General features: G+C 63.3%; 1 protein-coding gene across 6 annotated transcripts in view; it reads left to right on the top strand.

Annotated features, from left to right (window-relative positions):
- Positions 1-25643, top strand: part of SEPTIN9 (septin 9) — a 145821-nt gene that overhangs the window by 45601 nt on the left and 74577 nt on the right. Inside the window, exon 1 of one of the 6 annotated variants that reach the window (XM_038546490.1) lies at positions 11137-11256. The exons of 4 other annotated variants lie outside the window; for them this stretch is intronic. In XM_038546490.1, the coding sequence (XP_038402418.1) occupies positions 11202-11256 (55 nt within the window). In that variant the 5' untranslated portion in view covers positions 11137-11201. Of the gene's footprint in view, positions 1-11136; positions 11257-13375; positions 13522-25643 lie in introns of those variants that run through there. One more of the 6 variants, XM_038546493.1, reaches the window with a different exon arrangement.

Here is a 25643-nt window from a genome sequence, read left to right as displayed (position 1 = left end):
CTGCTGCGACTATGTTTATTGTATCAGACTCTGCCAGAGGCGTAGTGCATAAAGCTTAGACCGACTGCCTTGCCCCAGACTGGCAGGATGAGGGGCACACACGCTACCAGTCAGGGAGCTGGCTGGCTGCGTAACAAAGGCTGAAACAGCAGAGGCTTATGCAACAGAGAGATTAATTTCCCTTCTGCTTCCCTGTCCACGTATAAGCAATCGTGATGGCGCAGCGCGGGGGGACACACAGTGTGCTCCGTTGCTGCTCTGGCATCCTCCCCATGCAGCGTCTGTCTTGTGAGAGAAGACGGCTGCTGTGGTTCCTGCCATCACATCTGCACTCTAACTGGGGGAAGGGGCAGGAGGGCCCCCCATTGGCCCTAGCTGTTTGGGGAGGCGAGGGGGCACCGTGGGCCAACTCACTTGCCCCCAAAATGAGCCCACTGCGGCTGTCCGATCGTGTCAGCTGGCGGTGCGCGTGCCCCTTGCCCACTCTGCGTCTAGTTACGTCGTGTCGGTTGCTTGACCTCGGCCATGGCTGGGGCCACGTCTGTCACGGCAATGGGCAAATGTTATAAATCAGGCGTTTCCCCGCCGCCGATGCTGGGGCAGGTCATTCAACGTCTCCCAGCACGCCCTGCATCAGCCCTGTCTTTCATCCTTCCTTCACCAAGGTCTTCCTGAAGGGTTTGGTCCTGGTCTCTGTTTTAATAGGGGGTTCCTATTGTGCAGTACTTCCCTCCTTTCGACGATCTTGCTTTGCCTCGGGGGTCACCGCTCCGCACGACAGGCCCTCCTGCTCAGAACCGAGTGGGGAGATGCGGGAGGACGCAGGCTCCACAGCCGTGGTGCTGTGCTGGGGGCCACGGACAATGGCAGCTTGGCCGGATGGGATGGGCGCTCTGCGTGTTCATCTGAGGTCACAGGTCCCCAACGGGACAACGCTGGCCTCCTTCTGGATGGGGGTGATCTAGATCACTTGCAATCGAGCGGGAACCTCTCAGGCCCTGGGCTTGCACACCCTGCTGGCCCAGAGGACCGCATGCGCCACGTGGGCTCCGCCAGTTGCCTTCTCTCCAACCTCGGGGTGGGCCAGGGGCCTGTCGAGATGTGCTGACTCCTGGTGATTCGCGGGCCTGGAATGTCCACGTTTACCTCCTTGGAGACGATGCCCCTGGTACCAAAGGCCCCGGGGGTTTGTGTGAGGGTCTGCTCTCTGCCGAGGGTGCTGCCGCTTCGGATTCCCCTGCCCCGCCCTGCCCTCGGGGCCCAGCAGCTCCAGATGTGTGCTCGTGCTTGGGCAGGAGCGGCGGGCTTGGGCTGGGCCTGTGGCCATGTGGATGGAACAAGCCCCAGGATCCAGACTCCAGTCTCTGGGACCCGTGTAGACGTGGCCGCCTCTGGAATATCCCCGCCCCCACCCCTGAGGGGAGAGATTTCTCTCTGCTGGAGAACAGCTGTCAAGACAAGGTAGCCCATCTGGCCGGCAGGACGGCGGGGGCACAGGCAGGGGATGCCCATTGCTTCCTTCTTCCGCCGGCTGTGTCTTCCCTGTGGCAGGAAAGGACTGTCACTCCCCCAGGCTGGTTCTCTGCTCCACAAACCCCGCCTCCCGATGCCCACTGCCTGGATTCCCCCTCCTGCGAGTGAATGGTTCAGGTCAGGGGCTGCCCCGGTGGTTGGGAAAACCCACGGGAGGGCCCGGGAGAGAGTCCCTCCACCCAGGGGGTTCCAGGGAGGCTTCTTAGAAGTGGCATCTGAGCTGAGAACACAAAGGTGTTGAGAATGAGCTGGCCAAGGGATGCCTGAGTGGCTTAGGCGGTGAAGCGTCCGACTCTTGATGTCTGCTCAGGTCCTGGTCTCGGGGTCATGAGTTTAAGCAGGGCATGGAGCCTACTTTAAAAAAAAAAAATTAAAAAAATGAATGAGCCAGCCAAGGAGGGTGGGAGGGCCTACAGGCAGAGGGAACAGCAGGGGACAGGTACAGAGGTGTGACGCTGGGTGTCGGGAACCAGGAGCAGCTGGGTGGGAGCAGAGGCCGTGGAGGAGCACAGCGAGAGGAGGCAGGAGTGGCTGGCGGAGTCGGAGCTCCCGGCACAGCCGCGTGGGCTCTGCTGGGCTCTCGCTCGCTATAGGGAGCAGGTGACGGGTCGCAGGTGCATTCCAGGAGGGGTGTCCCACCAGCAGCTCCGAGTGAGGCTGGGAGTAGAGGGCACCCTGGGCAGGGACATCAGCTTGCGGCCTGCACGTTTCCTCCCTAGAGCTGTGGCCAAGCGTGTGAGAGGGCTGAGCGTTCAGCGGTAACGGAAGACACCCCGAACCTGTCTCCAACCTGCTGCCGTCGCAGGGGTGCCCGGGTGGCCCGCAGAGGCCTTGGGGCTGTCTCGTGCTGGTTCTCTCTGGCCGGTTTGCCCCCTCCGCTCCCCATCTGCAGGAGTCTCCCGGAACACTGTCCATCCCCAGATGGGCAGGCACCCAGGGAACCAAAGAGACACAGGGGGGACTCCCGTTTGTGCCAGGGGCCCCGATATAGACAGTCTAGGGAAGCCTCTGCACTGGGCAGCTTTTGCCCTTGGGCCTGGTCCGTCACCCCCCTGGGAGGGGCCCTCAGCCCAGTCTTGTCATCCCAGGGAGTGACTCACGCTGGGGGCGGGGGGAGCAGAGCACCAGGGGGGCGTTGGGGGGGGGCGATAATAGCAAACCCATTACGTCCTCGTCCCTGAGGTCACTTCACACGAGGGACAAATGGTTCATTGAGGTTGCTCCGCTGCCGGCTGGCCCCGGTGGCCCTGGCGGTGGGGAGGTTGCATTATCCAGGAAAGTGGTACCAGATTGTCTCGAGGGGACCCGGCCAGCCTCCCTCCCACGCAGGGCACTCTGTTCCCAAGGCTCCGGGCCAAGACCGAGAGGTGACCACGCAGGTACAGTGTGGCACCAGGGCCACCCTCCCCTGGGGGTCCTGGCGGGCCAAGGGGCGCATCTGGTGGTATGAAACCTCGTGTCAGCTCGTGGTGGGCGGGAGCGGCAAGCAGAGTCCAGCCCCCGGGGAGCCCCACACGCACTTTGGTTACTGACGTCGGGCCCCTTGTCCCCAGACGCGGTGCTCAGCAGCGTCCGCTGAGTGAGGGGGCCGGCCCCTCTTCTTTCTTCTCCATCCTTCCGTGGAGGTGTACAGAGGGCGACGTGTGGTCTAAGATGCTCGGGGGAAGTGAGGAGGAGGAGGAAGAAGAGGAGGGGCTGGGGGCTGAGGACCTGCCTGCTCAAGATCCTTTTTTTTTTTTTTTATGATTTTATTTATTTATTCATGAGAAATGCAGAGAGAGGCAGACACAAGCAGAGGGAGAAGCAAGAAGCCTGATGCGGGATTTGATCCCAGGACCCTAGGATCACTCCTTGGGTGGAAGGGGGCACTCACCACTGAGCCACCCAGGCATCCCCTGGCTCAAGATTCCGTCTCAAAATATGTGTGGCTTCTTCCGGCTGAGCCCAGAGAGGCCTGGGCTGATGATGCACCCAGCCTTCGCCTTCGCTCTGCCCCCACAGCCCGACCCTGGGCCTGCCCTCTGGGTGGACTTCTGGAGCACCCAGGGGCCCCGAGGTCACTGGCTGATGGGGGTGGGGGGTGGGGCAGAGCCTGGGTGTGCCTAGACATGTGCCCCTCCTCCGTCTCCTGCTTCTAGGGATGGGCGCCAGCTCTGCAGCCCCGGGCTCACGGACTGGCTTCTGGGGACGCTTCCCCACAGCCGCCACCTGATGGAAAACCAGTTCCTTTCCAGGCCCCAGAGCCAACCCTGGTCTTTCCCTTGCAAGCTTCCACAGTCAGGTTTCCACCTTGGCCACGGACGGATGGCCACATGGGAGCTGGTGTCCCCTGAGGGTCCGCTCCTGTAGCACTCCCGGGGGGCCAGTGTCTCAGTCCCCACCCCAGAATGGAGCAGCAGGGGCCCCAGACTCCAGGCAAGGGCTGTGCGTGCCCTGAATTCTGAGGACCCTTGTGAGAGTGTGCGGCGTGGGGTGGTGGGGAGGCTCCCCCTTCCCTGCCCTCCCTGCGTGGACGGCTGCCACCCCGAGCCGCGGCCCCCTCTCTTCCCACCTGCCTGCTGGCTGTCGGACACGTGGCCCGAGTCCAAGGGGGCAGGCGGACAGACAGCTCCCTGAGGACAACGTCCCCTCGGTCACTGCGGCGACTTTAAAAATAAGTTTGGCCACAGAGGGCCTGTTGCCCTTTCTTCTCTGCTTGGATCCTGCTCAGATCCTGTTGTGCCTGCTGACGTGGAGCTGGGGGGAGGCCGGTGACTCAGCCCTCGTCCCCACGCTGCAGCGGTGGCGAGCTGCCTCCAGCCTCTGAGCTCTCGGAGCCGGGTGTCTGCTGGGGAGACGCGGCGAGGAGGTCGGGACACCGTGGGCACAGCCTGTCCTCTGGCCTGTGTGGCCTGGCCAGGTGTCCTGGCAGCCCCAGGGCTGAGGCGTCTGCAGGTGGCACAGCCACTTGCTGCTTTGGGGCCGGGTGGGTGCCAGGCCGGCCACTCCTTTGAGACCCCTTGTGTGACTCTGGAGCTCCTGGAAGGGCAAGAGTGGTTTTGTTTTCTTCCCCATCAGCTGGGGTGCAGGGGATACTGCGTGCCCCCCAGCCCATCCCTGTACCTGTAGCCTCTCAGATGGGCTCCTGGCGGGTGGGGGACTCTAGTCCCTCCCAAAGCCCCTTCTTGGGGGCTGGAGTAGGAATGGACCGTGTGTAGAGGGAACAGAGCAGAATAAAGGATGAGTCACATCTTCCTCCTCTTCCATCCTATCTGGGCCATAGCTCACCCAGCCCATGGTGGGCGGGGGGGCCCAGACACCCGCATTTGCCAACCCAGAGCCCGTTGGACGTGCCAATAAACAAAAGATGCGCTGGAGCCACAGACAGAGTCCAGCTGGCAAGGAACCATCTCGCAGTGTGATAGTCTTGGAGCACCGGGGCTCCTGTCCCTCTGTGTCAGCAGCCGCTGCCCTGCGGTGGCTCCCGTGGTCCCCCTGGCTTTCACATCCCCGCAGTCAAAAGTTGCAAGTGAAACTGAAAATGGGAGGGCCCGGCAGGGCTGCAGGCACCCCCCCCCGCACCCCCGGAGCTGCCGGGGTCCCGAGCATCTGTCACCCGGCCGGGGATGGGGGGGCCTGGGCAGGGCAGCGGCCCCAGAGCAGAGAGCTGGCCTGGGTCCTGCCGGCCTGCAGCTTCCTTCTGGGACTCGAAAGCCTGCATTTAGAAGAGTCGCACTTTGTTTCAAAAGCTCCCTTGCCTCCGAGATAAGGCCCGGGCTGCTGTGGTCAGGGTTTGCTGTAAATTCTCTGAACAAAGCGGGCTGGGGCGAGAGCTGGGGCGAGAGCTGGGGCATGAGCTGGGGAGCCTGGGGAACAGATTAATCACGCGCCTAAGAAACCGGCATTCCCCTTTGAAGTGAAACCTTATGGTTGCATTTAAGCAGCCGGGCAGATGGTGTGAGGGTGTTGTGTAGCCTACACGCTGGTGAAATGTCAGCTGTACCCACAGACGGGCGTCACGGGGGAGACTCAAAATCCGGCAACCTGGGAGACGCGGTGGTCTGAGGGCCATGTAAAGGGAGACGTGGGGGTCCTGGAGCCGGGGTCCGGGTGTAGACGGTGCCCTACCTGTCATCCCGAATGCCGGGGCTGGGGCAGGTCCGCACGGTGGCTGGCAGGGAGTCCGCGTGAGCTCTGAATGTCCCCCCTCTGCTGCCCACCGTGGGCTGATTCCCCATCAGGAGTCACCCTGCAGGGGAGACTGAACATCGTCTTTCCACAGGGGCTTGACAGGTTCTTGGGGAATCAGGAGGCGAGGAAGCCACCGGAGGACCCTGCGATGGTCGCTCTGATGTTTAAGATGGAAACGACAGACAGGGAGACAGGGAGTCGGTGGGGCGGGTTGTGGGTGGGCGGGGCGGGGGGACACCATGGGGATGCCGCCCAGGCAGACGGAACAGCTGATGCAAATGTCCTGAGGCAGAGGCGGTGTGAAGAAGGCGGCCAGTGCGTAGGCCAGCTGGACAGGGGCCAGGGCCGCGGGGCCTCGGCGACCACGGTACGGAGTGTGCGCTTAGAGAGTCTCAGCGGGCACCAGGCCGTGGGCGGGGACTCTGATCCCACAGCCTCACTGAGATCTGGATGGAGGGAAGCAGGAGTAGAAGCAGCAAACGCATCACTTAGGAGGCTCTGCGGGAGGGAGAGGGTCCCAGTGGGACCACGGCCACATTGTCAAATTTTGAGGTGTTTTGCGAGCCGGTGGTTCGGCGCAACCTCTGTCAGCGATTTATTCGTGTATTCTGTGAAAAATATAGTTAATATTTTATGGGATATATAAAATTAAAAAAATAAGTTATGTTGAAGTCATGGCTTGAAATTAAGTGACATGGCATTACCATGGGATCCAGCAGTTTCCCTTCTGGGTGAATGCCCCAAAAGCCTTAAAGCGGGGCTCAGAGAGACGCGCGCACCCAGGCTATTCACAACAGCGTTATTCACAACAGCCAAAAAAGTGGGAGCAGCCCAAGTGTCCGTCGAGGGGCGAATGGATGGATAAACAAAATGTGTTGTGTCCGGGCAACGGGGTATCAGCCGTGAGAAGGAAGGAAATCCTGACGCACTCGGCCACGTGGATGAACCCCGAGGACGTCATGCTAAGTGAACTACGCCAGACACACAAGGGAAACACTGTACGGCGTCACTTGTACGACGTTCCCCGGAGCAGCCAAATTCACAGAGACAGAAGGTGGAGGGGTGGTTGCCGTGGGCCCGGGGGAGCCGAGGGGGACACAGGGATTCCGGCTCGATGGAAAGAGGGGTTTCAGTTTGGGCGGATGCCCGCCGTCCTGGGAATGGGCATATGGACGGGCGCAGGACAGTGCGGACGCTGTTACGTAGAGGTTAGTGCGATAAAAAAAAAAAAAAAAAAAGATGCGTCGTAGACCTGCTGCACCGTGACGGTTACTTGCCAGAGCTTCTCAGCTGTGCCTTGGATGGTGTCACGCTGGCAGCTCAGAATTGGCCAGGGTGGGAGTATTTACACCACAGAAATAGGCAAGTGCTACGTAATTATCAGGTGGGATTTTTTTTAATTTAAAAAATTTTTAATTTACTTTTTTTACCCCCCAGACTCGTTGTTAAACGTGAGGTAGCATATACCACTGGAAGGGGGGGCGTGGACCTGCACTGGGGGCACTTGAGGTCCGAAGCAGCCCGATGACCCACAGATATTTGGGAAGTGGAAACTCAGTGATGGCCTGGATGTGGGGCTGAGGGAAACAGGCCTAGACACCTGGCCTGAGTCACCAGGTGGATGGTGGGACCATTTACAAAGATGATGGACTTGGGGAGCATGTGGGGAGGGGGGTGATGGAGCTCAGGGAAGCCCTACTGTGTGCCAGGCCTGGGCAAGGCCGAGACCATGGGCGCCTGCCCTGGACTTTGAGGAAACAGATGGTCCGCTTAACAGGGTGTCCTGTCCAAAGGCCCAGGGTGGCTGGGCAGCGAGCCACCGACCTCCCTCTACTCCCCAATCCCCACAGGGAACCCCAGGTCATGGATACCGAGGTTGAGCCAAACGGCTGTTTCCGCCCATCGACTTCCTCCTTCCCTCTTTCCCAAGGCTCGTTCCACCGGGGCCTGACCCGTGGGGTTTCTCTCCACGCCATTCTCTCCTTCCCATTTCCAGAAAAGCTTAGAACTGGACTTCACATTACACCCTTCTTACCCACCCCTGGCCCTCAGCCATTCTTATTAAAACGTGCCACTGGTTGCCCGAGTGTCCTCAGACCCCCCCAATCCCTTCAGGACGGCCACCTGCTGGACAGCGTCCCTTATCTCCAGCCAGTTTTGCGGCTCACGGACCTCTTTGGGGTGAAAGTCTGTAGAGCGTCCAGAAGCCACTGTTTCAAAGGACACACGCGGGGGGCTTGACGCAGCAGCAATGTCATCTCTCACGGTTCTAGAGGCCAAAAGCCCCAAACAAGGTATCAGGAGGGCCTTGCTCCCTCTCCCTCTGAAGGCTCGGGGGAAGGATCATTCTTCACCATTTCCAGCCTCTTTGGTCCCAAGTGCCCCTGGCTCGTGGCCACATCTCTCCAATCTCTGCCTTCACAGGGCTTCACTCTGTCTCCTCCTTCTTGGGCTCTTAGAGGGACACTTGTCATTGGATTTAGCGGCCATCCAGGGTGATCTTTTCTCGAGACCCTCACCTTCATTACACCTGCAGAGATCCTCGTGCCAAATCGGGTCCCATTCTGAGGTTCGGGTGGACGTGTGTTTTTGGAGCACCCACCACAGGTCTCATGGGGGACCCGGGGAGGTGGGTGGCCCACCGGTGTCCCCTATAATCATACTTTCCCCTTGGGCCAGGCCTACAGTCCGGCCTTCTCCATGGCGTTGGAAGAGTGCACTGTTGCAGAATGCGGATGCCTTCGAGTTCTATTTTTCTTGCCAAGTTTCAGCTTGCTTTCCTCTCTGCTGCTGCTGCTGACTTTATCTGCCCAGCGCCCCCGCCAGGATTGCCCGTCCCTGCCCCGATCCTGACTGTTCTGCCCTGAGAAGGGGGTTAGGGACCCCTCACATCCCCATGAGGATCAGGGCCTCCTCAAGTCCTGGAGCTGTGCAGCCATCAGAAGTGATCAAAGGCGGGAACTAGACAGGGCCAGGTGGATGATGCCAGCTGAGAAAGAGATGCCCGAGAAGCTGCCGGATTGTCTTCGAGTTTGGAGAAGGTGATTATGTGGAGGGTGGTGCCCAGCTGTTTCCCATCTCCTCTGAGGACAGAAAAAAAAAAAAAAAAGAGGAAATAAATGATGTACAATTAGAGCAGTTGGTTAGATACAAGGGTGAACTTCCTGGCTGGGAGTGTGGCCAAGCACAGGGTTGGGTTTCCGGAGGGAATATGGGGAATCTCCTTACCTGGAGGTGTCGAGGCCTGGCAGTGGTGGCCCCAGTGGTTAAACCGAAGGCGAGGGGTGTGGAACGGGATGGACTCTGGAGCGCAGTCATGCCAACATGGGGTGCTTTCTGGCCGGAGAGGCCGGTCCCCTCCTGCCATTGTCTTTTGGGTTCCCACAGTGGGGCATTTGGGGGAGGCGTGCACCCTGGCTGGGCTTCCCGAGGAGATAAGCATAGGTCTGTCCAGCTCCACCATGAATGGACGTGAATAGTGCACAATAAGCTGAGCCTATGCTAATCTGCTGGAGCTCCATGCCAGCACCCTGGGAGAACAATCACATGGGTGTGTCTACACTCCCCAGGTGCTTTTTATAAAAACATGGGACAATAATGCTGTGGCCCAGCATCCTCCCAGGGGCCTGTGCAGTTAGGCTGCTTTTTAGGGGTGGTGGACCACCAACCTCCCAAATGCTGGGTGGACAGGTGGCCCAGAGGGTTGGGGTGTCAGGCCGGAGGCCCAGGTGCTGGCTTTCAAACACCGAATGCCAGGGCTGCTGTGAAAGCCAGTGGGGCACTATTCATGCCAGTGGTGACTCCGTTTTTGAAACCCCGGGCTCCCGGGCAGATGAGGGTGTGTGCGCATCTGAAATGTCTGTGGTTTTGCAGTTCCATGTCCACAAACTCACTCGGTTGAAAATAGTTCAAAATATCCAAAGCATGAGGGAGGGAGTGACCACTTCTCTTAAAAAGAAAGAGGACGCGATCTCGTCTCCTTGATAGAGCCCACCAAGCCCAGTGCATTCCCAGAAAGAGGTGGGGAATGAGTGGGATGGCAGTCGGGCCTCGGCATCCGTCCGCAGCACATCTGGGATCTTTCCAGACCGGTTGTGGGGGCTGGGCTGGAAGTGGTGGGGACTGACCTGAGACCCGGGACCAGCTCTCGGGGGCTCACAGGCCACTCCTGAGAGGACCTGCCGCCAGCAGGGAGGGTATATTTCGTGCCGGAGATTCTCACACCGGCGGGCTTGGGGCAGAGGTTCTGGGTGTCGGGTAATGAGGGGGCAGAGAGTAGGCCGGAGAGCCTACCTGCCTAGCCAGGAGAGGGAGGGAGGCCCTCTCGGCTGTAGGTGCCAGCCCTGGAGGGCCCTTCCTAGGGTAGGGGGTGGGGGGCTCCATCCTTTTGCTTCTCAAGTCCCAACTGGTCCTGTTGGTCCCCAGCCTGCCTCCCTTGTAGGTGACCCACTTTAATCCGTGTTTGCGAATGGAAGGGCCAGTGTAGAAGTTGCTGTCCAGGAGGGCAGGACCAGGCCTGAGGTGGGGCGCAGACAGGAGCCCCCTCCCCACCCCGGAGCTCCTTCCTTCGGATGCTAGGCAGCATCTTCGCCTTTCCAGGGCGAGGACCCGCGTTCATGCGGGCGGCCACGGAGCAGCCCCCGTCATGGTGGAAGCTGGGGGGGCGCACGCCCCGGGCTGCTCCTTCCCGACCCCCACGCGCCCGCTCCAGGTTGGCACCTTCTCGGCCACTGGGCTGGGGTGGGCGGTGGGGGTGGGGAGTCCCTGGAGGGGGCGCCCCCCAGCCGGGGCCCCGCGAGTCCTGCGCGCCCCTCGCCCCGCGGCTCCGGGTGCACGGGCGGGGTCCCCGCGGCCGCCAGCGCGCCGGGCCGGGCGGGCGCTTAACCCTTGCGGGCGCGGGCGCGGGCGCGGGCGCGGGAAGGCGGCGGCGGCGGCGGCGGCGGCGGCGGCGAAGAACTTTGTTTGGCTGCGTAAGTCGGGCCTCCCGCGGGAGGAGCCCGCGCCGCAGGGAAGGGGAGGCCTCTCCCCGCGCCGCCCCGCCCCTCCCCGCCCGGCCCACATCCGCCCACATCTGGCCGCCGCGGGGCGCCGGGGGAGGGGCCGGCCTTCGGTCGCCGTCCCGGGGCGCCCAGGACTCGGCCTGTCCCCGCGGCCGCCCGCGCCGGCCCCCGCCCCGCCCCGCCCCGCCCCCGCCCCGGGCCGGCCTTGACGGGCGGGCGGAGCAGCCAGTGCGAGCGGGAGGCCGGGCGGTGCGCGAACCCGATCCCCGGGCGGCGGGGCGGGGCGGGGCGGGGGCCGGAGCCCGGAGCCCGGAGCCCAGGCCGGCGCCCGCCCGCCTCCCCCATTCATTCAGCGCAGCCCGGGCCGAGGCGCGGCGGCCGAGGCCAGCTCTGCTCGGCGGGGGCGGGGCGCGGGGTCCGGGCGCGGGGTCCGGGGCGCGGGGTCCGGGGCGCGGGGCGCAGGGCCCGGCCTCCTCGCCGCCGCCCTCCGCGGCCACCATGTCCGACCCCGCGGTCAACGCGCAGCTGGACGGGATCATCTCCGACTTCGAAGGTGGGTGCCGGGCGCGCCCCGGGGCCGCGGAGGGGGCGCCCTCGGGCCGGGAGGACGCGGTTGGGGGCTTCGGGGCTCGGGGCGGCGCTGCCCCCGGCGTCCTCCCTTCGGTCGCATCTGCGCGGCGACGGCCCCGAGGGCTCGCGGGGCACCGGGGAAGCGCCGGGCGCGGGCTCCGTGGCTGCGGCGCTGTCCGCCCCTTGGCCCTCGGCCCCGCGGCCCTGCGCGCGCCCCAGTCTCGGGGCCGGACGCAGCCGAGTTCCGGCCGGGGTGGGGGTGGGGGCGGGGGCGGGGGCCGCCGAGCGGGGTCGCCCCGGGGCCCCAGCCACCCCCTGGAGTCGGGCGGCGGCGGAGGGGGCCTGCGGGCCGGGAGGGAGCGCGCTCGGCCCCTCCCCCCTTGGGGTTTAGGAGCCTGCGGGGACTTGGGGGGGCTCCTTCCTCCGAGCCGCCGGGCTTCCCGGCCGAGTGTGTGTGAGTGTGTGTGTGTGTGTGTGTTCGCGTGTGCGCGCCTCCGTGAGTCCTCGTGACCGCCTGTGGCTCTGCGTCCTGCGTCCTGGGGAGTAAATAAAGCGGCCGGGAGGGAAGCGCACACAATAGTCTGCAGCACTTCTGGGGCCGGAATCGTGGGGGGCGGGCCTGCCTCTGCTGGGCCCCAGCCCCCGCCCCTCCAGGGGCTTCCAGGCCGCCTTGGGCAGAGCCCTCTGGTGGGCCCGGCCTGGGGGAGGCTGCGCTGCAAGGAGCTGGAGAGGTCCTGGTGCCCCGCGGCCCCAGGAGGTCCTCTCCCCGCCCGGGCAGAGAGCTCTGCAGTGCACATGGTCCACCTGGGGGTCAGCCGCAGCTGTGGGGACACTTCTGGGGACCAGAGTCTGGCCGGATCCCAAGCGGAGATGCTGCGGCTGCGATTTGGGGCCGGGCCTGGAGTGGTTTGAGCAGGGAGGAGTGTGAAGAGCCCAGAGGGCTGGGGTCCGGTGGCGGGCCTGCCCACGCAGAGGGACCGGCCTGCTGTTGGCTCCGTAGAGGGAGCACTTTCACGATTCTGGCACTGAGCCCTGGACGAGGGGAGTTCTGGGGCCGCAGGGCGGTGATGGCTTATCCCCTGCTGTTTGGACATCTTGGGTAGCGTGCTCCTCCTGGGGTCTCCCCGTGTCTGCTTCATCCTCTTTGGCCTTCTGATGCCCAGAGCCAGGCTCTCCTGCAGCCGTCCTCAAGGGCCTTTTATGTCCTAAATGTCCAAGTGCGGGAACCAGCCGATCTAGAGACGGCTGCCCCCTTCAGGTGGCGCGCTGTGTCGCCTGTGGAGTTAGGTTGGCTTGCAGTCCGGGCCAGGCCGGAAAGCGGAAAGCCTGGCGTTGGCAGCAGGGTCTGTGGGGAAGAGCAGCGGGACTCCACAGTAGCCCCGAGGCAGGACGGGGAGGCGGGGAGGGAGGGGGTGTTGTGGTTTTACAGCTGTTAGATCGGGGCCATGCAGGCTGTTAGCGTCTCTGCCTCGGGGTCCCGGTGTATAACTCCAGCCTGACCCCGAGGTGCACCCCATCTGGAGACGCTGGCAGCCTCTGCGCTGCCTCCAGGCGGCAGCTTGACCCTCCCATTTGGTCGGAGACAATGGCCTCATTGAGACCATCCTGGTGCAACAGTTGGCAGCCCTGTGACTGCAGGGGGAGATGTCTCACTCTTGGGGAGCCCCTGGTTCCCTGTCTGCATCCATCACCCTGCTGTGTGCACTGAAGGCAGAGGGGTCGGGCGTTAGAGCCCTCGGGGCTTCTGAGTGGAAGCGTGTGTAAGGGCCCTAAATGGCCAGCTGGCCAGCTCCAGGGCCCGGAGTGGCCCAAAGGACCCCAGGAGCTTGGGGTGGGGTTGCTTGCTGGGGGCTGAGCCTGGGAGAGCCGGACTTGGGGAAGGAGCCCGGAGAGGAGGAGGACAGTGCGGGACCGGGGCAACAGCGCCCGATACAGTGTGGCACGGCCCCGGCACAGAAAGGTCGCGTGGAGGAGGCCGACCTTGGGCGAAAGGCGGAATTCTGTTGCGGGAGGGAGGAAGGGAGGGGAGCCTTCAGGTCCCCGGGAGCCAGCAGAAGCGGGGGAGGCTGGAATGAGCTGGTCCATTGGAGAATGGGGCCCAAGGAGGGGCCAGTCGGAGCGGATCAGAGGGCCAGGCCAGGCGTCCCCTCCTGGAGTTCCGACTGTCCTGGGGAGGCCAGAGCAGCGCTGCAGGAGCGCTGGTCCGTGTCCGTGGGGCTGCCCACCGGTGTCTCGGGGTTTCTGTGAGGTAGGATGGAAGGGGTCGGGGAGGAGACCGCCAGCCCCTCAGCAGCTTTTGCGCCCCCACAGTCTGGGGCCGGCGGACTCGGCCTGTCACCAGGCGCGTGCTCATTGCTGGAGAACAGAAGCCCCAGGGGCCACCCCCAAAGCCCGGCAGGTTCTGAGCCAGGGCATTGTTGCGGGTGATTGTCAATCTTTGGGCACTGGTCTTGGGGAGGTTTGGAGCTGGTGGTAGTGTCCGGCCCGGGTAGTGTGCCCCCTAGGGTGGGGGGGGAAGGGGGTGGGGTGCAGGGTGGGTGTCCAGCCAGAGCAGCACGCCCCTGCAGGTGGGTGTGTGTGGGGTGTGTGGGTCACCTGATGCCACACATCCCGGCACATCTGCCCCCGGCCCTGGGGAGCGGCACCCTTCTCGTTTTGGCTCTGTCGCGTTGTCGAGGTGACGTGGGGATTCAGCCCATACTCTACTGTGGATGTGTCTGTTGGCTTTGTGTCCTTCATGGGCACGAATGTCCCACACTGGCCTTTGCCTTCCCTTTGAGGGTGAACTCAGGGCTCTGTGGGGAACCCCCATGTGAGGGCAAGAAGAGGGTTTGCGTTTTGCTCCTGTGATTGTTTTTAGATTTTTTTGATCCCCCCCCCCTCCCTCCGCCACGCAGATGGGCCTGGGACGGGGCGGCAGGAGGGGCGACTCCTTCCCCCATCGCTCGGGCTGGTGGAGGCCCGGAGTGTTGGACAGATCTGTTACCGCCGAGGCCGTTACAACTCTGGTCTTTGTGTAACAAAGCCCTTCCAAGTGCCAGCTGCCGGCCTGCTTTCCTCGGCCCTGGTTGCCGTAACCGTATTTGCACGCGGTGAAAGAATCCCAAAAGTCCTTAATGTTTGTTGAAACACAGTCTGGCCCAGGGCCTCGGGCGCTCAGGTCCCCCAGCTGTGCCCTACTGCGGACAGGACAGGTTGTGGCCACCCAGACCCTCGGCTGGCTCCTGGGAGGACCCTCCCAGATGGTCCTGGAGGCTCTGGCCCAGGAGAGCAGGCCGGGGTGGGGGTAGGGGGAGTGCGGGTGCTGGGGGAGGGGCGAGGGGACCTCGCCAGCTGGCCTGACAAGCCAGCTCATCTGGGAGCCCAGGAGCCTCTGGGACGGGGGCTCCCTCGACTGCTGGATGCAGGAGCCCCTTTCCTCCCAGAGGGACAAGGCCTGTTGCTTGGCGATGGGTGCAGACCTGTCCCTAATTAATGCCCGTGGGCCTCTGGAGCGATGCCTCCCGCTCTTCAGCCAGACGCAGGGCCTCCAGTAGTGGGTAGGCCTCCCTGCAGCTCTTGCTTTGTGGCAGGAGGTGGGAGCCGTGTGGCGATGAGGTCACTTGGCCGGACTGGAGGAGCCCACTCATGACGCGGTGGCCCCCGAGGAAGCGGAGGTGTGCAGGTGCTGCACCTGCCCTGCAGGAGCCGGGGACCTCTCAGCCTGCCCCTTGGTGCTGTGGCCCTGCTACCCTGGCGCCGGCTGAGCAGAACAGGGCTCCCTCCTCCTCTTTCTCCCTGCGTGCCCAGAGGTCAGGGGAGGTCACGCTCAGAGATCAGCCCGGCCGGCACTATAGCTGCCACCCTCCTTGGTTTACTGGCCAAGCAGCCCTGGGCTCGGGCCAGTTTGCTGCTCAGAAGAGTTTTGTCGGGGTACAGTGAGGGGGGCGTACCCTGGTTTGGCAGCGAGGACCTGGGGGCCAGACTCAAGGGTTGCATGTTGGCCCCAGACCCAGGAAGGAGTCCCACCTGCCCTGCCTGGCCAGACCAGGTGCTTCCCGCCGGGCTCAGAGCCCCCCAAGGCCACGTCGTGCGTCTTTGCTCACTGTTTTGTGGCTGGAGCAACTGCTTACATGGTGTACGCCCTCAAAGACCTGGTGGTGTGCATCGGAGGGTGGGGTGGGGGAGGGTGGAGGGGCATGGGTGGCCAGGGGCCCCGGTGAGAGGTTCATCAGAGGGTGGAAGCCCCAGGAGATTTCATTTTTTTGGATACATCCCAGAAACTCGGCCGGGAAATGAGTTCTTGCACTTTCTTTTGACAAAGCCACTGAGGAAAAATGGTCAAACAGTGGCTTTCTTTCCAAGGCCCTCTCGGTTTTTCCCAAATTTGGAGGCTCTCTGAGTTTTGCTTATGAGACCGAACGGTCCGGAACTCTCTGGAACATGGTCCCAGAAGCCTGAGGATTTGTAATCTCCAGCCAAACAGACCCAGCGGCCGGCCTGAGATGCCCCTGGCGCCTGGGGCAATTCTGGGCTCGGCTGTTTAATTTGGTGGGGGCAGAGCCTGGAGGCTCTGTTCAGCCTGGACCAAGAGACATTCTAGAAGCTCCCACGTTTGTTGTCATTTTTAAAAGTGCTGCCAGTGCCCAGAAATTCAGGCAGGGGATCAAGAGGACAGCGCCGATGTCCGTGGAGTCCCAACGCCCAGCCCGGGGCTCGGTGAAGAGCCGGGGGTGCCCAGGTGGGGAGCCCAGAATGAAGCTCCGGCCCACCTCTTTCTTGCTTGGGGTTTGCCCTCTTTCCTGTGTTCTCGAGTCTTTAACAGCTCCTCCTGGGAAGGGGAGCCTCTGCCACTGGGGCCTTCTCCCTCCACTGGGCTGAGTTGCAAAATCCAGAAAATCCAGGGCCCATGCATAAGTGTGTCCTCCCCACCCATGGCTCCGAGCTTCCTGTGTTGTCCTTGTCCCCAAGGCCGGGACCCTTTGCCTTCCAACACTTGAAGTAGCTTCCTGGGAAAGCCAGGGGGGAGATGGGGGGGGGAGCGTAGAGGTGCCCCCTCCACCTCCTGTCCATTCCACCCTTCGTCCAGTCTCTGAGGGTCCATCTCTCTAGCTGGGGGGTTCCATGGTTATTCCCTGGGTACAAGTGAGGGGCTGTGGGGAGGTGGGGGGGTCATGTGGCCTGGGGCTCATTTGGATCAAGTGGGGGAATTCCAGGGCTGCTTCCCTTCTCTGCCCTGCTTCCTTGGTCTTCCAAGGAGGAGCTGAAACTCTGAGCTCTTCTGCAGCCCTTGTCAGGTCTTTCTGGATGATTCCCTGACCGTTCGAGGAGCACTGACCGGTGACTGGCTGTCTGTGCTGATGGGCTTCTGGCTGTCCCCTGGGGCTGGGCCTGGGGGTCCTGGGCACCTCCCTATGCGGGTCCCCAGGAATTGAGGCAGGGAGCCACCGGGGCCACGGGCAGCAGCATCTTTCCTTCTGGTGGGAGGAGAGAGATGTCCCCAGTGTGGGCCACCTTGGCATCTCCCCTCCCCCAGACACTGACCTGGAAGGTGGAGACACTGCTGGTTCTAACTGTCGTGGCCACAGTCCGGAGGATTTCTGTACCGTCCCAGGCTGGATCTCGCTCCGTATCCGGGCTGGCCCCCTCCTCGGGCGCCGGCAGCCGGCTCGGAGCGGGGATATTTGGTCCTCCTTTCCATGTGGGTGGGCAGTCTCCCCGTGAGTGGTAGGCCAGGCCCCTGCCCCGTGTCCCCCGGAGACCGATTTTATCTACAGTAAAAGCATACAAGTTTTCCTGGCTCCGAACCAGGCCTGGAGGGGCGGTCTTCTCTGCTGTCCCCTGGCTCCTGTCCCCCGTAAAAAGTCAGGGGAAGGCGCGCTCTGGAAAGTGCCTGGGTTTTGGGTTTTCGTTCGGCGCAAGATGAAGTGCTGGGATCCCTCTGTTCTCTGGCGGGCCAGGAGGAGGATCCTGGGGTGAGGGAAGCAATGGGCTCATTCCCCTTATTCAACAGCTATCTGTGGGTGCCAGCTCTGTGCCAGCTCTGCTGTAGCTTCTGGGGGGGCGGGCGGGCAGGCATGAGCCCAAGAGAGGGGTAGGTTCAGGAGGGCTTCCTGGAGGCAGGAGTACCTACCCAGAGTCCTGGGTGGGAGTTTACCAGGCAGGCTGGCTTCTCTCGTGATTTCTCCCAGCTTGTAGTTTCTTTGGGAGATCGTGCGGTGCCCGTGCCTGGCAGGGGTGCCTGCACCTGGTGGAGGTGCCCTTGGGGCTGTGCTTGCCAGGGGGACCCAGGCTCTGTCCCTGCTCCTGGTCAGGAGGCTGGGTGAGCTGGGAGGGACTTGGGTGATGAATGATCCAGGTGTTAACTTCTCGCGGGGCGGGGTGGGGTGGGGTGGGGGGGTGCGGGGAGCATGTTGCAGGTGGGAGGGGTCAGCTTTGCGTCCTGGGCCTTCACCACAAAACCTCAGGAAGGGCTGCTTGGCTTTTTTGCTAAGCTACAAAAGAAAGCCTTGGCAGGCCTGGGGCCCCTTGGGGCTGAGACGGGGAAGGCTGTCATCCATTCACACCTTGGTAGGCCCAGGCTGGGAGAGGAGGGAGGAGGGGTAACGCCCTCTCCCTCCTGAGTTGCTGTCCCCACCCCAACTTGGGGCCCTGGGGGTCGCCGGGTCTTGGGGCAGCTGGGGGGATGGGGGCACTGAGAGGGACGAAATCTTCCCCCTGCCCTGTGCACTCGCACTCGAATATTTACATCTCTCCTAATATTTAAGTGATGAAGCCAGGCTCCTGCAAACAGCTGCCCTGGAGCCAGCTGTCAGGCTCTGGCCTCCCTGCCTCCCTCCCGCCCTCCCTCCCCCCTCCTCCTGCATTCTTTGTTTCCGACCCAAGTCCCGGCCTTTCCAGCTGTTGCCCCTTTGCTCACAGGCACTTCCTCTGACCGCACTGGCTCTTGCTAGTGTCCATCACCATCTCCTTTCCTGAGCACCTACTATGTGCCGGGCGCTGGGGCTGCCACGTCAGATGCTCAGCCTTTCAGTCCTCCCGGAGGCCAGCAAGGTGGACGGCCGCCGAGGCTCCAGGTCAGGCCTGGCCTCAAGCCTGGCCCGGGGCCACATGGAAGGCAGACCCAGCCCCCTGTACCTGCGCATCCCTCCCTCCTCCTGAGTCCTGCCCTCTGGCCCTCCTGGTGCCTCCCGACACGGGCTGAGCCTGCCATCTCAAGCTACTCAGGCGGTGGGTGGGGACAGCGGGCGTCCAGGGCCTGCGGTCTAGGGGGGCTGCCCCCCCAGTCCCAGCCTCGCTGCCCTCCAGCTCTGTGGCCACTCCCTGTGAGCTGGGAATGACGGCGCCCACCTTGCAGGGTGGCAGGTGGCGCGGGCTCAGGGCTTAGCGCAGTGCTGTTGGGGGGGTAGCTCCCCACTTTGGGGTGTGACTCTGGGGTGGGGCTGGGGTTAGCATGCTGGCCGGGACCTGGCTGCACCCGCACCCGGCTCTGATGCTGGGCCTCTCGGTGCCTCGCCTTCCCATCCGTGAAATGGGGAGGGAAGAAAGTCGCTGTGTCTTGGGGTGCCTGCGGGGACTGAATGGACTGCAGAGCGGCGCCCGGCGTGTCGGAAGCACCAAGCAACATCGGCGATTAGAAATTCAAGGCAGTGGTACTTTTTGAGCCTGTAGGACTGGCCAGGTGGTGTCCTTGGCCCTGGTGGAGGCCCCCCTGCGTGGCCGCTGTCACGAAAACCCAAGAGCCGGGCTTTAACTGATGCATTCATCCCTCGCAGTCCCCGATCACGCTGCTGCCCGGTCCTGGCTCCCAGACGGCCGTCTTCTCCCTGGGTCTTCACGGGGCAGAGGGGTGCTTCTATGGGGACCCTGGTCTGGTCCCGAGGGCTCTACTCCCATGTCCCCAGCACCTGCAAAGGCCCCACCCCGCATCCTGTCACACTGAGGATGGGATTCAACGTGTGAATTTGGTAGTGGGACCCGACAAGCGCTCAGGGTACATCAAGGACAGACACTACCGAGCTTTGCTTCCGTCCCCAGGAGGGTGACAGTCTGCAGGGAGGACTGTGATCCCCGTCCTGGGGAGGAGTGGGCACCTTCAGGGGAGGCAGGAGGTGGGCAGGGGCCCGGGGCGCTGGCCTTCAGCTCTGTCCTGTGTTTCCTGTAGCAGGTGACTTATGCCATGTTTTGTTGTGTGGACCCCGGGCTGCCTGGACCTTCTCTGTCTCAAAGGTCGACACGGCGTGGGCCTGGGGCAGGTTTGGAGGCCTCGTGACTGACACGCCCCCTTGTCACATGTGCATCTGCCCCCAGCAGGGCCCAGTGTGTCCTTTGGGTCATGACGGATCCAGGAGCTAAGGCTGGCCGCTGCTGACCTTGGGTGACTTTTGGGGCAGGTGGGGGCAGTGGGGCTGCTGAGCTGGTATCTCTGAGGTCTGTGACCAGGGCGGCCCCTGTGATGGCCGGTGCTTAGGATTTCCTTCTTGTAGGATCCTCGGCAAGGGGTGGCAGTGGAGAGGAGGCTTGGAGGGGCCTCCCCACCTTCCCCTCTGACACACCTTGGGGTGCCGGGCCCACCCAGCCCTCCTGAATCGGAACCTCCAAGAGGTGGGACCAGCAATCTGTTTGTAACAGACTCCAGAAATGATTCTGACCAGCGGTCAGAGCTGAGAACGACCGGGAGCCAGCAGCTTAGAACTGCAAAGGAATTCAGAGAACCGGTGCCAGAATGTGCAGAGATCGGACCCGTGTGATGCTCAGAGCGCGTCACTGCACGAGGCTGCTGAGGAAACACACGCATGCACGTCAGAAAGATCGGGATGGTGATCTTGATAGTGGGTCATGGGCTTAGAGGTTTTTTGTTTTTTTTTTTTCCTATTTTCTTTGGGTCTAGCCGATTCTCTGCGTTGTCTGTAAGTCGCTTTTGCAGCCAGGGTAAAAGAGCAATAGATGTTATCTTCGGAAGTTGATTGTCAGAGAGGAATCACTCATTCCACCCCGCCGCGCACCCCGGTTAAAGAGATGGGTCCCCGTGGGCCTCTCCGGCTCCAGGTTGGGCCGCTGGGTTGAGTGAAGAAGGCAGCTTGGCCCAAAGGCGAGCGCTCCAGGAGTCCCCCTCCCAGGCGCTGCCGCCAGCTGTGTTTTGGGCCACAGAGGAGTGTGGCCAGAGCTGTGGTCCTCGACCTCACCAGGTGGGGTGGCCGTCCTGGGCCGTCCCTGGCCAGGCCCCTCCGGCTCTGCTGAGCGTTGGGAATTGCTGGTTGGTTCGGGAGCAGCAAGCGTCGCCAGAGCTGCCGGCAGACTGCACCGCGGCTCCGGGGTCGTCGGGTGCCAGGGCTGGACGGGGCTTTAGGGCCCTGCCCTTCTTTCTGGCCTACCAGAGGGGTCATCTCTGTGGCCCGGGAAGCCTCCCCAGCTCTGGACGCAGCCGAGCTGCCCTGATCCTCTCGTACTGAGCAGTTATATTGACAACTGAGCTAAAATTCTCCATTTCTATTTTTGTTTTTTAAGATTTTATTTATTTATTCATGAAAAGCAGACACAGGCAGAAGGAGAAGCAGGCTCCCTGCGGGGAGCCCGATGCGGGACTCGATCCCAGGACCCCACCCAGGGATCATGCCCTGAGCCAAAGGCAGATGCTCAACCACTGAGCCCACCCAGGCGCCCCTAATTCTCCATGTTTGGTTGAGAAATGTCTGATTCCCGCAGGCAGCTTTGTCTCCTGCCCCTGGTGGGGGTGCCCAGGCGGGGTGGGCGGACCCTGCGGGGTGGTGGCTCCTGCAGAGGCGGGAATCAGGAGCAGCAGCGGGCAGCCTGGGCCCTGCATGGTGGGTGAACACAGAAGGTGAAAAGAGTAAGTTCACCACTGCCTGGAAGGTGAGGCATGCACGGGACAAGTGTGAGCCGCGGTCAGCCTGCGGGGCCTTGGGGCAGGGGTGGGGCAGGGGCTTTTGGTGAGAGAGGAGTCTGAGTAGGCCGGGAGGCAGCCTGAGGAGGTGAGTTTGCCCAGCCGGTGGGGGGCGGAAAGCCCGGGTCAGGAAGCCCAAAGTCCCAAATCTGGGTGTCGGCCAGGCTGGTTCCTTCTGGAGGCCCCGAGGGACAGTGTGTCCCAGACCCCTGTCCTGGCTCTGGGGCTGCCCCAGGTCCTTGGCATTCCTGGCTTGTGGACGCATCACCTGCCTCAGCCTCGCGGCCCCCTCCTCTGCGTGCCCGTGTCTTTCCTGTCTCTTGGAGGTCACTCAGTATTAAGGTGAGGATCCACCCTAAATCCAGGATGATCAGATCTTGAGATTTTTAATCATGTCTGCAAGGACCTTATTTCCAAATCAGGTCCCATCCACGGGTCTCGGGGCTAGGACACCAACACGTCTTTTGGGGTCCACTCGCTCTGGCGGCCCATCCGAGGGCAGCAGAGTGTCCCAGGCTTGGGATGGGAGACCAGGCTTGGAGGGAGGTTGGCCTGCCCGGGCCTCGGCCCCCGCATCTGGGCACCAGGAGTGTGGTTGTGTCCCGTCTGCAATCCTCTGAGCCGCTGCCCTCGGCCCATCTGCTGGACGTTTCCAGGGATCTCCTCAAGTTCTAGATGGTTGGCCGTCCCTGGTGGGAGCCCAGGAAGGCCCCGAGCAGGGCCCCGGAGGCCGCCTCACTCAGCCTCGCCCCGGGCTCTGTGGAACAGCCAGGCGGCCTCCCGTGCAGGTGCTGCTGCCCCCTGGGAGCCCCTTCCAGAATCCTCCCGGTGTCCAGATCTTGTCTCTTCCACACAACAAACTCACCTCCTCCTCTTAGTTTTCTGGGCCCCTCTCCCCTGCCACACCCCTCGTATCCTTGAGGATAAAGCCCAAGTCCACTCCCCCCCTAGGTCGGTAGAGCCTGAGCCCGCAAGTCCACGTGGGTGCATGCAGGGCTTTGTGGTCACCGAGACTCCCCACCCCCACCACTCCTCGGGAGGCCTGGGTGCCGCTCTGACCGGCGCCTGACCCCTGCTCCCTGGGGTCACCATCCCCTGTAATTAGGCCACAGTTCCCGTTGGCTTGGGCAGCGCCCGCTTGCTGCCCGCCCCTAGGCCACGACACAGGCAGAGCCATCTGTTCCTCTGGCGTCCTCGGCAGGCGGCGTGATTAATGGAGGGCACCACCTGGGCCCAGTGGCCCCCCCGGTATTAGGCCTTTTTTTTCCTTCATTTTTTTTTAAGTGCTTTTATCATCTCTCCCAGTGGTCAGTGAGGTGAGGAAGGAGAGGGGGGGTTCCTCTGGCGGATCAGGAACAGCCAGTACCCGGCTTCGAGGTTGCTGGGCTAGGAGCAGAGAACGGAGGAGTAGCCCCCCGAGGCGACTGGCCCCCTCCCCTGACCATGGCCTGGCAGCTCGGCCTGTGTGCAGGAGGGCCTGGTGCAGGGGGGCTGGTATGTGGGAAGGCCGGTGTGCAGGAGGGACTGGTATGCAGGAGGGCCTGGTACAGGAGGGCCTGGTGCAGGAGGGCTGGTGTGCAGGAAAGCCCGTGTGCAAGAGGGCCTGGTGCAGGAGGGCCGGTGTGCAGGAGGGTCAGTGTGCAGGAGGGCCGTGTGCAGGAGGGCCGTGTGCAGGAGGCCGGTGTGCAGGAGGGTCAGTGTGCAGGAGGGCCGTGTGCAGGAGGGTCAGTGTGCAGGAGGTCTGTGTGCAGGAGGGCCGTGTGCAGGAGGGCCTGGTGCAGGAGGGCCGGTGTACAGGACGGCCGGTGTGTAGGAGGGCCGTGTGCAGGAGGGCCTGGTGCAGGAGGGCCGGTGTACAGGAGGGCCGGTGTGCAGGAGGGCCTGGTGCAGGAGGGCCGGTGTACAGGAGGGCCGGTGTACAGGAGGGCCGGTGTGCAGGAGGGCCGGTGTACAGGAGGGCCAGTGTGCAGGAGGGCCGTGTGCAGGAAGGCCTGGTGCAGGAGGGCCGGTGTACAGGAGGGCCAGTGTGCAGGAGGGCCGGTGTACAGGAGGGCCGTGTGGAGGAGGGTCAGTGTGCAGGAGGGTCAGTGTGCAGGAGGGCCGTGTGCAGGAGGGTCAGTGTGCAGGAGGGCCGTGTGCAGGAGGCCGGTGTGCAGGAGGGCCTGGTGCAGGAGGGCCGTGTGCAGGAGGGCCGGTGTGCAGGAGGGTCGGTGTGCAGGAGGTCTGTGTGCAGGAGGGCTGTGTGCAGGAGGGTCAGTGTGCAGGAGGGCCTGGTGCAGGAGGGCCAGTGTGCAGGAGGGCCGTGTGCAGGAAGGCCTGGTGCAGGAGGGCCGGTGTACAGGAGGGCCGTGTGCAGGAGGGTCAGTGTGCAGGAGGGCCGTGTGCAGGAGGGCCAGTGTGCAGGAGGGCCGTGTGCAGGAAGGCCTGGTGCAGGAGGGCCGGTGTACAGGAGGGCCGTGTGCAGGAGGGTCAGTGTGCAGGAGGGCCTGGTGCAGGAGGGCCGTGTGCAGGAGGGCCGTGTGCAGGAGGGCCGTGTGCAGGAGGGTCAGTGTGCAGGAGGGCCTGGTGCAGGAGGGCCGGTGTGCAGGAGGGCCGGTGTGCAGGAGGGCCGTGTGCAGGAGGGCCTGGTGCAGGAGGGCCGTGTGCAGGAGGGCCGTGTGTAGGAAGGCCTGGTGCAGGAGGGCCGGTGTACAGGAGGGCCGTGTGCAGGAGGGTCAGTGTGCAGGAGGGCCTGGTGCAGGAGGGCCGTGTGCAGGAGGGCCGTGTGCAGGAGGGCCGTGTGCAGGAGGGTCAGTGTGCAGGAGGGCCTGGTGCAGGAGGGCCAGTGTGCAGGAGGGCCTGGTGCAGGAGGGCCGGTGTGCAGGAGGGCCGTGTGCAGGAGGGCCGTGTGCAGGAAGGCCTGGTGCAGGAGGGCCGGTGTACAGGAGGGCCGTGTGCAGGAGGGCCGTGTGCAGGAAGGCCTGGTGCAGGAGGGTCAGTGTGCAGGAGGGCCGTGTGCAGGAGGGCCGTGTGCAGGAGGGTCAGTGTGCAGGAGGGCCGTGTGCAGGAGGGTCAGTGTGCAGGAGGGCCTGGTGCAGGAGGGCCGGTGTGCAGGAGGGCCTGGTGCAGGAGGGCCGGTGTGCAGGAGGGCCGGTGTGCAGGAGGGCCGGTGTGCAGGAGGGCCGTGTGCAGGAGGGCCGGTGTGCAGGAGGGCCTGGTGCGGAATGGTCTTCACCACCTATCTACTTGCTCCGAGGTCAGGGACAGGGCTGGGGCAGCATCCCGAGGAGCAGCACTTACGGGCCTGTGGATTTGGGGAAGGTGTGTTTGGGGGAGCGGTGGGTGGTTGGAGGGTGCAGGTAAAAGGGTGCCGGAGGAGAAGGCTGAGGAGGTGGTTGGGGACCCTCTGGTGGGGCAGGGTGGTGGTGCTCCGACCTGGAACCAGCAGCTCAACTCTCCTTCTTCTGGGACGGGGCCTCCTGGAGACCCCCTCAGGGTGTCTGGGGTGCCCGGGAGGCGGTTACAGGCCAAAGGGCTCTGGGCTCTGTGACCTCGGAGGCCCTTGAAGCTATGGCCTGTGGTTTCAGGTTTTGATGTCAGTCCCCTCCCGGGGGCTCCCCTCTGCCCTCCCTGGCTGCCATTTATCTGAAAACCTTTGACCCGAGGAGGCCAAGAGGTCATGTGTCCCCTCCTCTCCCTCCAGGCTGGGCCGCGCCTTGGCCCTTCTCCTGTCCCTCCCCTCCTCCTCCCCACTGTCCAGGGAGAGCTCCACAGGCAGCCTGGCGTCCCCAGCCTGGGGCAGGACATTCTTGCCCTATCTCATCCCCATCTCTGCTGGTCGCAGCCACCGCCACCGCCACAGTAAGGCCAGGTGCCCCCACTCTGCTCTCTCCGGGTGGGGAGGACGACACCCTTCCCTCTGCATCACGTTGTGCTACGTGTGCACGTGCTCCCGTAGCTTTAATTTAGTCAAGGAAAAAAAGGGTGGTCCAGCGTCTTAGGGGACTTTTAAGCCCTCCTGGAATGACCCTGGTGTCTCCAGACCCAGGGGGACCGGGCAGATGGCAACAGCCAGGAGAAGAGGCCCGTGCCCATGTGTTGTGGTTCTGCTCTCTGTAGGAGGACTTCTTACAGCAGGAGGCCCTCCGCCAGTGTCCCCTGCTGCCTACTGGGGTCTCCCGGGCTGGACGGCTTTCACCCCAAGGCTCATCTTTAGTCCGGGAGAGATAAACCCCAGTAATTAAACCCCAGTGATGAGCCCTCTGAAGGTAGGCCGGCCGGAGAACTTTCTGCCCCAAGTGGGATGATGTTGGGAGCAAGCAGGGTGCCCTGTCTTAGACGACAGGCATGAGCTGGGACATCCTAGGTGGGCGGGAGGCGTGGGCCCTGGTCCAGGTGGACGTGGGGGAGCTGTGGGGCTGGGGAGAGAGAGAGCAAGTGGCAGGAGGGGGCTGCCCCCTGGGAGCCATGGGGCAGAGGCTCCGTCCCACCAGGCCAGACCGATCCCG

The sequence above is a fragment of the Canis lupus genome, chromosome 9 (assembly GCF_011100685.1).
Source record: "Canis lupus familiaris isolate Mischka breed German Shepherd chromosome 9, alternate assembly UU_Cfam_GSD_1.0, whole genome shotgun sequence".
Taxonomy (NCBI): Eukaryota; Metazoa; Chordata; class Mammalia; order Carnivora; family Canidae; genus Canis; species Canis lupus.
Note: the sequence above shows the minus strand (reverse complement) of the source record. Positions and strands in the feature narration are given on the sequence as shown.